General features: G+C 42.1%; 1 protein-coding gene across 1 annotated transcript in view; it reads right to left on the bottom strand.

The window, feature by feature from the left end:
- TNPO2 (transportin 2) overlaps window positions 1-15,412 on the bottom strand; it is a 31,414-nt gene that overhangs the window by 12,236 nt on the left and 3,766 nt on the right. Inside the window, exons 4-16 of the mRNA XM_083597569.1 lie at window positions 14,478-14,627; window positions 13,500-13,606; window positions 10,351-10,484; window positions 8,964-9,045; window positions 7,601-7,723; window positions 7,108-7,226; window positions 5,806-5,866; window positions 4,653-4,821; window positions 3,660-3,812; window positions 3,288-3,513; window positions 2,457-2,628; window positions 771-857; window positions 259-366 (exon numbers count right to left, since the gene is read on the bottom strand). Coding sequence (XP_083453695.1) covers window positions 259-366; window positions 771-857; window positions 2,457-2,628; window positions 3,288-3,513; window positions 3,660-3,812; window positions 4,653-4,821; window positions 5,806-5,866; window positions 7,108-7,226; window positions 7,601-7,723; window positions 8,964-9,045; window positions 10,351-10,484; window positions 13,500-13,606; window positions 14,478-14,627 — 1,691 coding nt within the window. The remainder of the gene's footprint in view (window positions 1-258; window positions 367-770; window positions 858-2,456; window positions 2,629-3,287; window positions 3,514-3,659; window positions 3,813-4,652; window positions 4,822-5,805; window positions 5,867-7,107; window positions 7,227-7,600; window positions 7,724-8,963; window positions 9,046-10,350; window positions 10,485-13,499; window positions 13,607-14,477; window positions 14,628-15,412) is intronic.

Below are 15,412 nucleotides of genomic sequence, written 5' to 3'. Positions count from 1 at the left end.
AAAACACGAAGCCTCAACAAGGCCATAGCAAGCTTCACTGAGCAACAGTCTGAACAGGAACACTTGTGCTGTTAAAGCACAGGGTAAGTTTCAGTTGCCTAGTCGATGGTTAATGGTAGCTTTTGTTACTGCCAGTTATGGTTAATCTGCCCCTTCTCTGATCAACAGGGACTCAGTTTTCCAACACTTAAGTATTATATACAGCATACTTTTTTTTAAAAAAAAAAACCAAAACCAAAAAACAACAGCCTATCCTACCATGGCTTGGGCAAGGGTCTTCTGCACAAGTGTCACACAGCGCTGGTAGACAGGTTCACAGTATGGGAGGAAGCCACTTTGGAGTGCAGTTGCTACAGATGACAAACACTGTAGAAATAACAGATAGCAACTCAAAAGACATGCATGGAGGACCACCTGGCATGCACATTGTCTTGCCCTTATTATCACTGAAACCATTTAACACAAAACCACTTAGCTCAGTCATGAAAGGGACAAGAAACAACTTACCCCTTTCATGTGTTTATTTCAAGCAGCTAGAATTGTGCACTAAGGACAAGGAGCCTGCCCGGGAATCAAAATGTCTCTATTTCTCAACACGCAACAGTACATTTTTTGCTGATTTCCAATACATTATATTAAATATATTTCTTGTTAGACAGAGGGGGTGGGGAAACCACTGCCTTTGAGTAGCATGGCCACTATGCACAACAGAGCTTAGTTTTTTCAACTGAAACATTAGAGTCCACCAAGGTTAATGGCTGGCCACTTACTTCTAAGAGAGGAAAAAGATCTTTGTCCTCGTCCTTTAGCTCATTCCACTTCTGTATCAGCGGTGGCATCAGTTTTTGGATATATTCCTGGGTAAGAGAAGATCAGTTATGACCAGTTATGATTATGCTGTAGTCCCAGCCACTGCCAGTATCATAAAGTGAGCCCAGAATCCTTCAGAACTGAAAAACACTCAACATGTAGCTTCAGGATTCGAATGTCTTGTATTTTCATTGGTCATCACTGTTTCTGGGCTCAGTGTGCAGATACTGTCAGACCAGGACTACTACTATAATTCCACAGAACCAGACTTCTAAGTGTTTCCCAACCACTCTGACCAGGGTATTATTTCAGAGAAAAATAATTTTGTCTGGATAAGCAGAAAGGACTTGGCCTTGATAAATAGCAGCATTTATACCAAATAAGAAAAAGTAGAAACAGCATCAGTAGGAAAAACAACATGCTTGACAAGTAAGACTATTAAGTATGTGTGCTTGACGTTTCTTTGCCTTTTAAGAATAATTATTTGTGCAGAAGCAGCACAAGACTAGTATTTTACCTCATTGGCATTTGCAGACTTACAGTTGCATAATAGCAAAGGAACTTGTAACCACTTCTACCTGCATGACACTAAAGTAACTTTTTGTAGTGTCACAGCATCATAGAAATCACTGGTGTACCTTATTTTAAGTTAAGGCTCACACGACAACACTACTTTATTCTGTAGTCAATAATACAAAGTAGAAAGAAATGGAAAACCTGTCTCGTAACAGTTCCACCAAGTAGCAGTTCTCCCTAATCATATATGGAACTACAATGCTGCCTTGTATGAAGTCAGACCACTGGGTTCACCTAACCAAATACTGTCTGCTCTTCACAAGACCCCAGAGAGCTACCAACTTTGTTTTAATTGGCCTCGCCACCAGATATCCTTTAATTTGAGATTTCCAAGATTGAGTGTGGGATTGTCTGCATAGAAAGAATGCTTTTCTGCTGAGCTGTATTCCTGACTTTCCTCCAAGGGGCAAAAGGCAGCCTATATGGTTCTTCCCTCTCCATTTTATTTTCACAAAAACTCTCAAAGAGTGGCCAGGTTCATCCAGTGAGCTTTGGCGGCTGAGTGAGGATATGAACCCCAGTCCCTCACTTTATCAACTACAGGACACTGTCCTTTCATTATGCTCTTCCTGTCAGTAATAATTTTAATTTATAAAATGACCCAATTTATATACTGATTGATTGTAAAAAAAAAAAAGAACTTTAAATATAAAGTAGTACACACACAGCCTCAATAACAGTGAAATAAACATTTCTGGGCTTCCCTTCTCTAGACCTTTCACCTGCAATATCTTAGCACCAAGGAAACAGGTTTGACAGTCAATTAGATTCTTATACTAACTCTTGGAATAGGAGACCTTTTTTGCTTCAGGTCTCTGAATGTACCACCAATCAAGGTTTATCAAGGAGGGGGATTACATGTGGTGTACATGTAGTTAAACTACAGTGGGTTTTGTTCATCACACTAATGAAGGAAAAACATTCATGTATTTGGACTGCCCTGCATTCAATAATTAGTTTATGCTGCCAGTATTTCACCCCAATGAGAAGAGGTAAGAGGACACAACCAGCCATGGTGATTAAATGCTAGCAGTTTCCACTGTTAATGCCAAAAGAAAGAATGCACATACCGGCTGGTTGAGGTGGTGCCCAACAGAATCAGCCAAGGTGCCAATCGCATCATACAGGATCAGCAGGTTCTTGTGCTGGTATTTCCCAAATGCAAAAACCAAAGTATCCAGAATGAAGCTGAGGTATGGGACCAGCTCTGTGCAGGCCTCTTCTTCAAGGGTGGCAAATGCACTAAAATTAAGGTTACAAGAGAAAAAAAAAGTGGTGGGCATGACCAAAGTGAAAGCAGCACCAGAAGCTGGAAAGATTGAAATCCACAGATGCCTGGATAATTTCTATCCTGGGCACTTAAGAGATCAGTTTCACTGCACAAGAGTCAACTATAACCCTATGCCACTCTTTGATCTGAAGTATAAGGGAATTTCTCTGGGTCAGACAGTACGAATATATGAACTATCACAGCAGAGCTCAAATTTCAAGTTCTTCATCACATCCAGAGAAAACCTGAAGGGTGCAGGAGAGACGATGAATCTAAGAAGAGTAGATGTGTGGCTCAGAGATACTCTAGAATCTAGTCTGGTTCTAAGTTAGGAAGAAGGCCTCAAGATGTGTATCAATTTTAAGGTACTCTTAAATTTTTGCACATTATACCTGATCTAGATAGTCATAGCTTCTGTGTTTGGTTTTGCCCAACTCAAATGCTTAACCATAATGGACCAAGACTCTGCAAAAGCATCCTGGGAAACACTTCTACATTCAAGCAGAAATGGCTATAGATTACAAGGAACCATCAGAAGAGAAGTATATTCAGGCCCTCTGAGCTTACACTGTTTTGATAAACACACTTGTTCAAATGTGCATCAAGTGAAGTGATGCCATGAACGGGTTACCTGCAAGCAGCCTCTTGTACTCTCTTGTTGCTGTCAAGAATCCGCTTGAGCAGCTCTGTCATCAGAGGCTTGAGATACATGTCTGGGGGCTGGCTCACAACCCAGTGGGCATAACGGCTCAGGGTCCAGCAGGCAATGGAGCGCACTAGGGCCTTCTTGTCAGAGAGACATTGGATCAAGTGGGGAATCAGTTCAGGGAGGTAGGGAACCATGCCCTGCATGCAGCCTAGAAATGCAAGAAAATACGTTCAGCATACTTTCTAGGCATATCAGAGGGCTGCCAAATTCTTGTTCACATGAAGTTGGTGCCAATGCCTTTCCCTTCTTGCAAATGCAAACCCCTAGTTTAAGTGATACAATTATAGAACTCACCTTCAGCAATGGCACCTAGAACAAGGATTCCCGACTCCTTGATGACCCACTCGGGGTGGAAAAGTAGCCCCTTGAGCAGCGGGAGCAGGTGTGGGAGGAGCTCATCTCTGAAGACATTGGCCAAGACATCAAGGGCGGCAGCAGAGCATTTTCCTGTAGGAGACATGGGGCTATGTGGTAGAATCTTTACAGAGCACCAGTGCGAAAGCTCTGGCCCATGAGCCAAATTAAGCCCATAAGGTCTCCCAATTTGTGCCTTATTGTTCCTTTGCATCTCTGAACTTGCGCTGTTTATGTTTGGGGCTGAATATAAGCCTCACTGCTTTGGGGCACAATTGGTTCCACTCAGGAGCTCCCAGCTGGATTTCCTTCCTCCTTATGCTACAGATGGTCATAAGGCAGAGATGACTGACAAATCTGGTGTGTGGAGCCTTGGCTGCTATTTGAGCCCGCTCTCCAGCATAAAGTGACTCCCTATGCATTGCACAGAGTAAACTCTGTGGGAACAAAGAGTCTTTTAAGGAAGAGACAAGCAGGAAAAAAGCACTTGCTTTAGGATAAACATGCAAGGCAGAAAGTATCTTTTAGGGGTAAGAAAACCCCAAGCTGTGCAACTCCAGCAACTCTATTAAACAAGAACTATCTTTTTAACAAGAAATAAAATTGGGCCATTGAATAAGCTCCTTCGGCGTGTATCTTCTTCCCACGTAAGAGTCTAAAGAATCAGGCCAATGGCCCATCTTGTCCAACATCCTGTTCTCACAGTGGCCAACCAGATGCTTGAGGACAGCCTACAAGCAGGACATAAACACTTTGCCCACCTGCGATTCCCAGCAATTGGTACTCAGAGGCATTTGCCCCATACCATCACAAATGAAAAGGAATGGTATCAAGTCAGTTAAATGCCCAGTGCTCCACTCTACTGGCTCCTGGCACCCTCATAGTTGGCACTTTCCCATCTCAATAGCACTGCACAACTCTTCCCCTACTCACTCAGATTCCAGTCAGATAGCGTGTCATCGTCATCATCCTCATCCTCTCCATCTTCGTCATCTTGTAGCCGTTCCTCCTCATGCTGCAGGGTAACCGTGCGTGATTTGTGGAAACGAGGCTTGATATCCTGCTCACTGTCAGGGATGGCTTCATCCTCTTCCACATCACCCTGAAATTGAGTAGAGGGAGCACATGGAAGCCCATTTAATACTGAGTCTCGTCTGCCAGGGAAATGAGCTCTTGCAAAACAGTACAGTATTTCTTGTTCTTGGTGGGATAGGTTGTTACTTAATGCCGAAATAAACCCTGGCAAAGAACGGTAACCCTCCAGTCTTCTTGGGACTCTTCACATCATGCATCCATGGATCAGACAGGACGAATACAACAACCCATCACAGTTGTCAGGCTGAAGGTTATGCATCATTTCCAAGAATGCATGTGCTTGGCCACTGACTTGGGAGGGTGCAAGCATGTATAAATTTTGCTTGAAAAGTTAGACTGGCCCTGACTTATACTAAATGGGGCAAAACATAGTTAAAGTCACCAGGGGGTTTTTGCAGCCAAGAAACTCAGAAAAAGTGTTTTAACTCAGCTGATCAAGCCCATAACCCTAGTCTGTAATCTTAGGAAGAACTTTTCTTATAAAGACATAGCTATTCAGTTAGCATATAGGTGCGGCTCATGATGGAACTTGCAGGAGTTCCAGTGAAAGCCCCCAGCACCACAGACCCAGCTTCAGTAGAACAGAAGTAGTACATTTAAAATGCCAACTACATATGAAGGGGATGGGCAGTCTCTTGGTATGCTCAATTTTAGGAATAGGACAAGGAATAATTTACAGCCTTATGGAATGAGGCTTCAGAACTGAAAGAAAGGGCAAAGTTTCCTTGTTGTGGAAGATTTGCCAACCATAGTGCCATGCACTGTGCCTGTAAGGATGGTCAGCAGCAAGAGTGGGGTAAAGAGGAATGAGATTCTAGATGTTACAACACATCTAGATGTTCTAGATTCTAGATGTTACAACAAATGAAAAGGATACAACAAATCCTTTTCATTTGTTATGCTCAGTAAAGAGGTTGCGGCTGAGGAATGTAAAACCCAGAAGAAGGCGGAAATATATATTATATTAAATCCTAAGTTTGGAAACAAATACCTTTAACAATATGATGTCAATTTCAGAATACTTCATTCCATTCACCAAAATTGGAATCAATCTGTTAAGGAGAAGGAGGAGAAAAAGTGATTCACCAACTGGGTCCTGGGGCAAGAATGACATAGACCACAGTAGGTGCTGAAGTTAATCATTGGCAAATAGGAGCAGTAATGTCATTGTGCATGTGGAGGTGGAATTTCAGTAGCTTCTGTTCAGATAATGCCCTCTACAATGCAGATTTCCTTGCAGCAAGCGTTTACACACTGCTTAGTGTAAGTGCCACTACTGCCAGATAGAAAAGTCCAGCAGTAATTTATAACCCATGCAATCCCACGCCCACAAGGTTGTGGCTAGCACAAAATGCTATTCTCTGCTGCCAAGTTGGAAAGAGAAACAGGTACTCTGGGCACGCAACATGTATGCACAGCAACTCCATAGCAGCCACCTTTCCCTTGAACTCTTCCATTTTAAAAATCCCTTTCTGTCCCAGCTCCGAATGTTCAGTCATACTGCACGTATCTGGCAATTCTCCCCAACTTTGCAGTAATGATGAAGTGCAGAAAAAACAGAATTGAAGGAATGTTGAAGGGCTCCACACCTCTAACTTGGAAGAGCCCTGTACTAGATTCACTAGATAGACTATAAGCATATATGCTTAAAATATGAAAATAAAGATAAAGCTAAGCTGAGCTGAGCAAAACTAGCTTAGCAACATGCCAGCTTTTGCCTTAATTTGTTTTTGCACAAAGCTACAGCCGAAGAAACATGCAATAATACCATGTGCAGGGAGAATGGACATGCAGATGCCCAAGCCCCTTCAAATCTAGTAAGTCTAAGATATCTGGGAGTCTCACTGCCCTATTGTACATAAAAATGTACAATATACATGTACAAAGGTACAATTTACATAAAAATGTAAGGCTGCTGTCATGCTGCATTTTGCATGGCAGCCAGCATGGTGAAAGAACATCAAGCAGGCAAGCAGCATGGGTGGCAGGTGGCCCAGGCGAGCTATTTAACGAAGTGGGGAAGGTGCTTCAGAATAGTTTTCTAAAGCATCTCCCCTTCCCTTAAAAGGGGGTGGGGCTCAGGGGATGGGTGAGGTTTAAAGGGATGGAGATTGGTCAGGTTTAAAGGAAAGGAGGAATTGGATTGGTGGAGGATCAACAAAAGGGTTGGTGAATGGAGCAAACAGGGGTGGCAGCCCCTAGCCATGACTTAAGTCAACCAGGAAGCAAAGTAAAACTGGGCTTCATAACATGCAACTTAGAATGCTAGTACTGCAGAGGCAAAGCTACTCACTGCACCAGGTGTGAAGAGAGCACCTCCTTGCAGATGGGTTGTTCAGCCAGGGTCAACCAGAATTCACACGCTTCCAGCGCCACATTCTCATCACTATCCTGGGTCCTCTGCAACATGTACTGGAAGGAAACAAAAGGACCAACATGTAACTTTGGCTCAGAGACAGCTACTGCCTTTGCTGCACCTGTCTCATAGAATGATGACGTTTACCAGCAAAATACAGCAGCATTTTGCTGTGACATGCCAGGTCAGCGGCATCAATTCATGAAGGAAACCCTCTACCGAACAAGTGGCATAATTATGCCTACTCAGTCACAGTATTGATCCACTAACATGGAATGCTATCAAGAGATGAAATCCCAAATCAGCTCCCATCACCTTCTGGCAGACTTGGTGGCACTTCTAGATATATCATTTAGAGTCTAGTGGCTGAAACAAACAAAGGCAAGGCAGCATTTTAAGAGGACCTGCTCCGTAGAAAAAAGGCACTTACCTGGATGATACTATGCATGTGAGGGATCAGTCGATCAATCCGCACCTCTAGCAGCATCACCAGTGCTCGGCAAACATTCTTTCGAACCTCAGGATCTTCATCTACTGCCAGAGCAAACAGGTGCTGCCAAGAGCAGGCAGAGTTAACATTCACACATTCAAAAGAATTTGGCTAAGAATCAAACACCATCCCCTTCAACTGGCCCAAACCTGTGCCTTCCAACACAGAGATGGTTCTTCTAGACTTGCTGCAACTTGGCCAGACAGCAGAGAAGCATTATGCTCAGGGCTCTTGTGCCAATAAATACACAAATGTGCTTATTTTGCCTGTGAACTCTTAAGTTCTCTGCAAGCTTAGTATTTTTGGCAAGTGGAGGTGTGGTAACAAAATGACACACAGTTAGTAGACAATTGGTGTATATAAGAGGAACACAACCAAAAAGCATACAAAGTAGAGAGGACCAACTATATGTTCTAGCCTATGAACATTTTGAGGTTTTTACAGACACTGCCTGCAGTGGTAGCACAATACAACAGAAACATTGGTCTCAGGAAGCATAGCTAGGGCCATACTATGTTTGACTAGGCCTGAAGCAAAGGAGTATGTTGGTGTTAAGAACCAAATACCTTTCTCTCTGTACTGGAGCCTGTATTTCCTAAGGCTGCCTCTGGCCATGGATATGTTACTGCAGTAGAAAGAAGTCACTGAGACACAAGAAAGCTTAGGATGCAAGTGCTAAAAATCCTTATCTTCCCTTTTTAAAAAAGATCTTATTAAGAAGCGGACAAAAGCTTTAAGATCTGGCACTCCCTACATTTACAAAAGAAGGCAAAATGCAGATATTACGAGGGCTGCAGAGGAAAAACTGGCCTAAAAAAAATAATGAACTAACAGTTGAGAAGATTCAAAGTCATTGTGCTAGGCTAACACAAACGGTGATCTGGGGAATTCAGGAATTTCTAGGACCATATCAGGTGTTCCCTCAAGGAGGTAGATCAACAAATTATGGATACATTTCTCTGAAAAACTGCTCAACTGCTCCTGTTAACTTTCCCTGCCACTATGCAGCTACAGGGGAGCACTTTCAGTAAAGCACTTTGTTTGCATAGGGCAACAATGAGGCCAAAGGGGTCTGGCAAGGGCAATGGGTGAACTCGTGTATACCCTAGAACATTATGCAGGATCTATAAATGCACAGAGGTCAGTGGCAAACATTCAAGAATTTCTTGGTAGACCAGCTAACATCAAGAGCATCCCTTACAGGTATTAAGTCCCAGAACTCTGTGCCTAATAAATAAACAGTCATGGACTGTGATGCTTCAGCTTTCAATAATCACAACTGGACAAGAGAAATCCATCTCACCTCAATGAAGGTGTCTATGTTATCCATCAAGGCCTGGGCCCTTTCCATGATGAACTGGTTAACACATGCAATGGCATGGGACCTAAAGAGACAGTAAAGACAGCTGAAACCACTTGACCAAGCAATTACTACTTACCTCCAATAAGTGAACATCAATGCATTCTGTTAGCTTAATTGCAGTTTTTTCTGGGTACCAAGGAACAGTTTTGCAATGTAAACAAGCCAAAAATCAACATTTATGTCAATTTTAATTTCTGACTTAAAATAACATATACAACACCTCATTAAAAATCATATGCAGAAGCCAGCAACCGAGATTGCAGTAGGCATTCATGTGCCAAGGGCCTCAGCAATATATATAACTTTAGTCTGCATTTAAATGCCAACAATGCATGGGACAGATGCACTTGTCCACAGAAGTAGTTACACAATTGGTGCACTGCTATGAAAAAGGTCCTTTCACAAATCGCCATTCCATTGGCCAGATTCACTGGAGGGACCAGCAACAGGGCTTTTCCCACAGACCTCAAATAATGGGTTGGCAGAATAGGCAACATTTTATTGCCTTTTACATTTCCATCTCTAATTGGAACTGAATTACTGGAGACACAGGACTGGTTAGGACAGATTTATCTATCTATCTGGCCAAGAATGAGCCTTGTGCCCACATGCTTCCTCCCCATCACTCTGGAATTCAATACTGCCAGGGTTTATTAAGCCAGTTTCCAATTACATCTGAACATGAAAAGTGCAGTTTAATCAATTACAAATCAGGACATGAAACCAACATCAGATTAGGCCTTCATATTTTGGTTTACAGGCAGAGATTCAGTTATAACTGGAAACTGTGGTTTAATTAACCCTGCAAATATTCTGATGCAAGAAAGGAAGAAGGTGCGATAGAGGAAGGAGGATGTGGGCACAAGCACTGGGCCCCAAAGTCTAATAAATCATGGCCTATTTGATACATGTCTGAACTAAGCCATTATGCTGCTTAGTCAATGATTTGTTTGTGAGGTTTTTGGTCAGTTAGGTTTTATTATTACTATCTTACTCAGCTACAAGTGATCGCCAAAGAAGAAGAAGATTACTACTATAAGGACTGCATACAAACATAAAATGTATTTACAATAACAATTACATTATATACAGTATACAGCTATCAGTGTAACAATCACACTTCCAAAAGTAAAGAATGCCACTTTACAATAAACATTCCTTTACATGACAGTTTTGCAATTTGGCCAAGTCTGTCAAACCATTCTTTACTTCCGATGCTGCCTGGATAAGGAGGGCAACTCCACCACATGTGCAATATTCAACAAGAGCACATCCTTCTCAGGTTTTGGAGCACAGAACAAGAATCAGTAGCACAGCAGCTACATACCTAATCTTGGGGCTGCAGTGCTTGAAAAACTGGAGGAACTTTGGAATCATAACATTAAGAGGCCGGTTGAGAGCATCACTGTCCAGGAGCTCAGCAGAATCTTCACAGATCTTCTGTAAGGCACCAAAAGCTCCCTAGAGAACATAGAAATAGTCGCCACCAAATATGTGAGGTTAGGAAACAGGCAAAGTGCATCTGAGCATTTAAATCCGACAATGATAGCTAGACTTTCAATGCTCAAATTGCTCTTCTGGCATGAGCTACATTCATTTTGAGGTCTACGCCAAAGGAAAACCATCTAAGTGACAGACTGCCAATTTGAAAGAACGTGTTGTCCTCCTACCCTCAGCCAGACTTCCTACGCAACAGTCTGATATATGCCAACTAATTGCCTAAATAGCTACGGATGCTACAAGAGATGTAGCAATAGGATTGTTTTTAAAGAGAAAAAGCCTATCTGAAGAAAAAATGATGGTGGCAGGTTTGGCTGGGGGCTAGAATATTCCTGGAACAGGGTGGGGAACTTCAAGTTGAAAAGGAAAATGGCTTTAGATTAATAATCTCTGACCTCACCCTTAGAACACAGCTCAAAATTGCTCCCTTTTCATACACCCTACCTTATCCACCCAGATTAATTCAGGGTTCTTACTGGGTTAATGAAAAACTGGTCCATGACACTAACAGTGGAGTAGCAGTGCTATTTGGATGCCACTGCATACAGAAAGAACACTTATGTCACATGAAAATTACATCTCTGTCAGGCTAGGTGAATAGCCACCTAGTAATAAACTGTTTTATTTAATAAAAAACAGTCTTAAAATTCACATTTAACCTTTTAAGGATATGCTCCTACACACACACACACATATAATTTCACTGTATTACTATATTAACGTACCTCTTTCAAGAGTAAACTCTCTTTCTCAAAAGAGTAAAAGCTCCTATTGGAAGGAGGCTTCCAATAGAAACACTAACATAAATACTAATATATAATTATATATTAAAACAAACCAGTAACCAACAAAACCAACAGCCAACATAGTAGCAAAGCTCAATAAAACTCTTTCAACTAAAAGCCACTGAAAAGGGACAGGTTTTCAGATCTTTCCAAAAGGTCTGCACAGTGTTAATAGTCTGGTGGAACCCAACTGGAAAAGATTCCAAAGCTGTGGGGCTACAATGGAAAATGTGCTCTCTGTCGCTCTCTCATACTAACCAATGTAATTATTATTGGTGTGGGGCAAACAAGAAGGGCCTCCACTGTTGAACTCAAATAGTGAGAAGGTTGGTACAGGTGTAGGCAGACTTTCAAATATATGGGATACAAACCATTTAAGGTTTTAAAGATCACAACCAGTGTTAGAAACTCAGATATTTAAGCTAGGTGTCAAATGGCTCCTTAAACCAGGGTTAGTTGCCATTTGCGGGTCAGACAGCTTCAGAGCCATATTTTTAAATATCACTTTTTGGTTCCTGAAATTCATTCTGATTGTGCAGATGGAATAAACAAATAGAATTCTACAGAACGTGTTGCTAGTGTGTGAAAAGTCAAGATCCAAGGATCCGATCCCCAGACATGCACCTCCAGATGGTGGAAACATCAGGTGCCATCCTGGCACCTGGGCATCTTCACTTGGATGCAAGTGGCCAACAGCCAGGTACAAAATGTCCCTGGCGCCTGGTGAATTTCGAACACTGATCACAACTCCTTATCTAAACTTTCTAACTATCAAAATACAGAAGAACAGTTTTGCTGGCACTGTTTACCCTCTTAAGATCCTAGGCACGAGATTTGCCAATGGTCCCTTGAAGGATAGGTTCAGTCCTTTGGAAACAGTCTATCATGGGTTCTTCTACTATAGATGTTATCAAGGAGTTATCGAAAGCATAATTTAGCTCCTTAAGAGACAGTTTCCTAGTCGATCTTATGGACCCTTTTGAGAATCTTCTTTAAATGGTCTAATAAATCAATTACTGAACAGCTGGCAATATATCTGAATGTAATATTTCTTAGATTTGTAAAGATGGTTAGTTCTTAGCTTGTCAGTTTTAATAACGCATAATTGGTTCTACTATATTAATTTTGTACTACTTTTTATTTTGTACTTCTGTTTAATGGTTGTAATCAACATAAAGGATATAACCAGCACTTTAACTGGGCTCGGAAATGCATCAGTAACCAGTACTGCTGGTACAGTAATGGTGTTTTGTGTGCCAATCGCCCAGCTCTTAACAGAACTCAGTCAGTCACATTCTGGACCAGCTGAAGTTTCTGAATAGGCTTTAATGACATCTTCACAAACACGGCAGCAGTCAAACCCAGATATGACTAGAGCATGAATAAGTCAGCCATGGCCCAGTCTGTCCAGCTAGAACTGCAAGCTGGCATACCAGTCTAGCTGGTAAAGCATATTCCTGGACACCACTGCCACCTGAGCTTTCCCAGCCAGGGCTAAGGCCACAACAGTGCTCAACCTGCGCACTTAGCAATGCAACTCCATCAAGAACCAGTTGTAAACCACCTTCTGGAGAACCGCCCTACCTATGGTACCTCTGTCTTATCTGGATTTAGCCTGAGCTTTGTTCACCCTCAGCCACCCCAGAATCACCTCCAAATACCAGTTAAGAATTTCAACAGCCTCCCTAGGATCAGAAGATGGAAATAAGAGGTAGAACCGGACATAATTTGCATACCGATGACACTGTAGCCCAAACTCTCAGAGGACCTCCCCCAACAATTTCATGTAGGTGTCAAGCTGAAGTGGGACAAAATGGACCCTTAAACCAACAGCCATGGGGTACAGCAGAAGTTCTCCAGGACCACCTTCTGGAACTATACCTCCAGAAAGGATGAGAACCACTGTAAAACTGTCTCTTAAGCCTAACCCTGAGAAATGATCCAGAAGGATACAATGGTCAACAGTACTGAAAGCTGCTGAGAGATTCAGGAGAACCAACAGAGTAGCAGTCCCTTACCTGTGACTCTACAAGACTTACATCAGAGTAGATATGCATAGGATTGGGATGCAAATTACATTAGTAAGTTGTGGCACAAGATTGCTGTGCTACAGCCAGTCATGCTAAAAAGTAATTACTTACACAATCTTGTTGCCTATTATCAATTATTAACCTATTGCAATTAAACTCACTTCACATGTATTGTAGTCCTCAGAGTTGAGCAGGTTGCAAAGTTGGGGCAGAAGTTCTGGCCACATCTGCAGCTCCCCTTTGGAAGCAATGGTGGTAATAAGAATACCTACCAAGAGAAAGAACAGGCTGCAGTTCAATATCACATCACAAGCCCAGTTTAACTTCTTGTACCCACCAACTCTCCCTTGAACTTTCAGAAGCAACAGAGTTTAATACTTCTGACCGAAACTATGATCCAAACCAAGGCTCTATGAGATGCTTCTACCAATCAGTCATCTATAGTATTTGGCCTTTGAACTGAAAGCTGCCTCTAGAATACTTTGAGCTGATCCGTGAACTGCTCTGAGATCTCCTGCAGTAGAGTGAAAGCATTTGGCTTGCCCTCCTTGCCCCATGCATTGCAGTTGCCAGGAGTGCTGAACTCACTGACACCTATCAATCTTAGAAAGCCAGCAACAGTTGGTATCTCTAAGTAATTCAAAAATTAATTGTGCATATCCTTCCCACAAGCATGTATATTTTGCTTATTTGGTTTGAGGAAGCCAAGAAACAGGGGAAAAGAGAATATTTTGCAGCTTACACAAGCATATTTGCCACGAGACAGACACCCTTCACCCACACACGACCTTAATATCATAGTCCTATGTCAACCTTCCCACCTCTGCACTCAGCTCGCTTCACCATGTTCATGAGCATCATCTACTATTTATATATGCACCTACACAAAAAGTTAGTAAAATTCCCACTCACTTACTTGAATTAACTGCAAGTAAAAGCAGCATCTGCTATTTAGAGACTTATCTCTCATTGAGAATACAAACAGCACTGAAAACACTAACGTAACTCTCTTCCCACCCTGCAAATGCTTTGCCCAGTGTAAGAATACAAACGCTACTCAAGAATACACTTTCAACTTCCTTGAAAAAACACAAACACATGCTTCCCCCAATCCCTGCCACCCTTTCTCCAGTACTCACCAATGGTAGCTCTAATAAGAGAGGAAGCATCCCCTATGTTGTTAAGACATTCTTGCTTAATGAACTCAGCAACAGGTTGGGGGAAGCTCTGGTAATGAGCCTTCACATTATTTTTCAGGATCAGACCACTCAGAGAACGAGTCGGCTCATCTGTTTAGAAAGATTTTGGAGAAAAGAAATTAATTCTCTAAGACCCAATATACTGTACACAGGCAGGTACAAAAACCAACAACCCCACAGTAATAATGGTGACCTAAGCAGAGATGCAGGGGGGAAATGAGGATCACTAGATATTCCTCGATAATCATGAACTGAAACAGTAATGCAATCATTCGATAGGATTTTACTCATTAACTTAACAAGCGTTATGCATTTTTTTTCATTCTACATACTGTGGTTCCTTAGCATTTTTAGAACTGTATATGAATACAAATAATGCTCTACTTTGTTGCAATCAAATTTTTATGATCCTCAATTGTTGACACCTGGATATGCTGCAGGTATGCTATTTCTATTCAGACACACTCCCAGTATCGCTCTTATATCCCCCTTGCCAAAGTGAGTTGCAATGGGATGCTTCTGTAGGACCTGTTCCTCCTAAAATCCAGCAGTGGGGAGACTCCGGCCCATAGGCCTATTTAGGCCTTCACCATTTGGCCCAAGAAGTCACCTTCGCCAAGCCACATCAGGTGTTGGGAAGGAAGACACAGCTGGGCCAAAAGGTGACTTGCAGGCACCGCCCATCAGCTCATCCAAAGTACCTACAAAGCCTTGTGCACAATCCTATCTATCAGCTGATTGACAGGAGCTTACAGAGCACAGGATATGTAGTGATCCAAATAATTTCATTTCTTTGGGCATGGCTAAAAAGCAGTTAAAAACTGGACACCTCTGGTCACCATAGAAACAGAGCACCTTTATCTTTATCTATTCTA

Source organism: Podarcis filfolensis (assembly GCF_964270895.1).
Source record: "Podarcis filfolensis genome assembly, chromosome: 2".
NCBI classification, from domain to species: domain Eukaryota; kingdom Metazoa; phylum Chordata; class Lepidosauria; order Squamata; family Lacertidae; genus Podarcis; species Podarcis filfolensis.
This window is presented reverse-complemented; position numbering and strand designations above follow the sequence as displayed.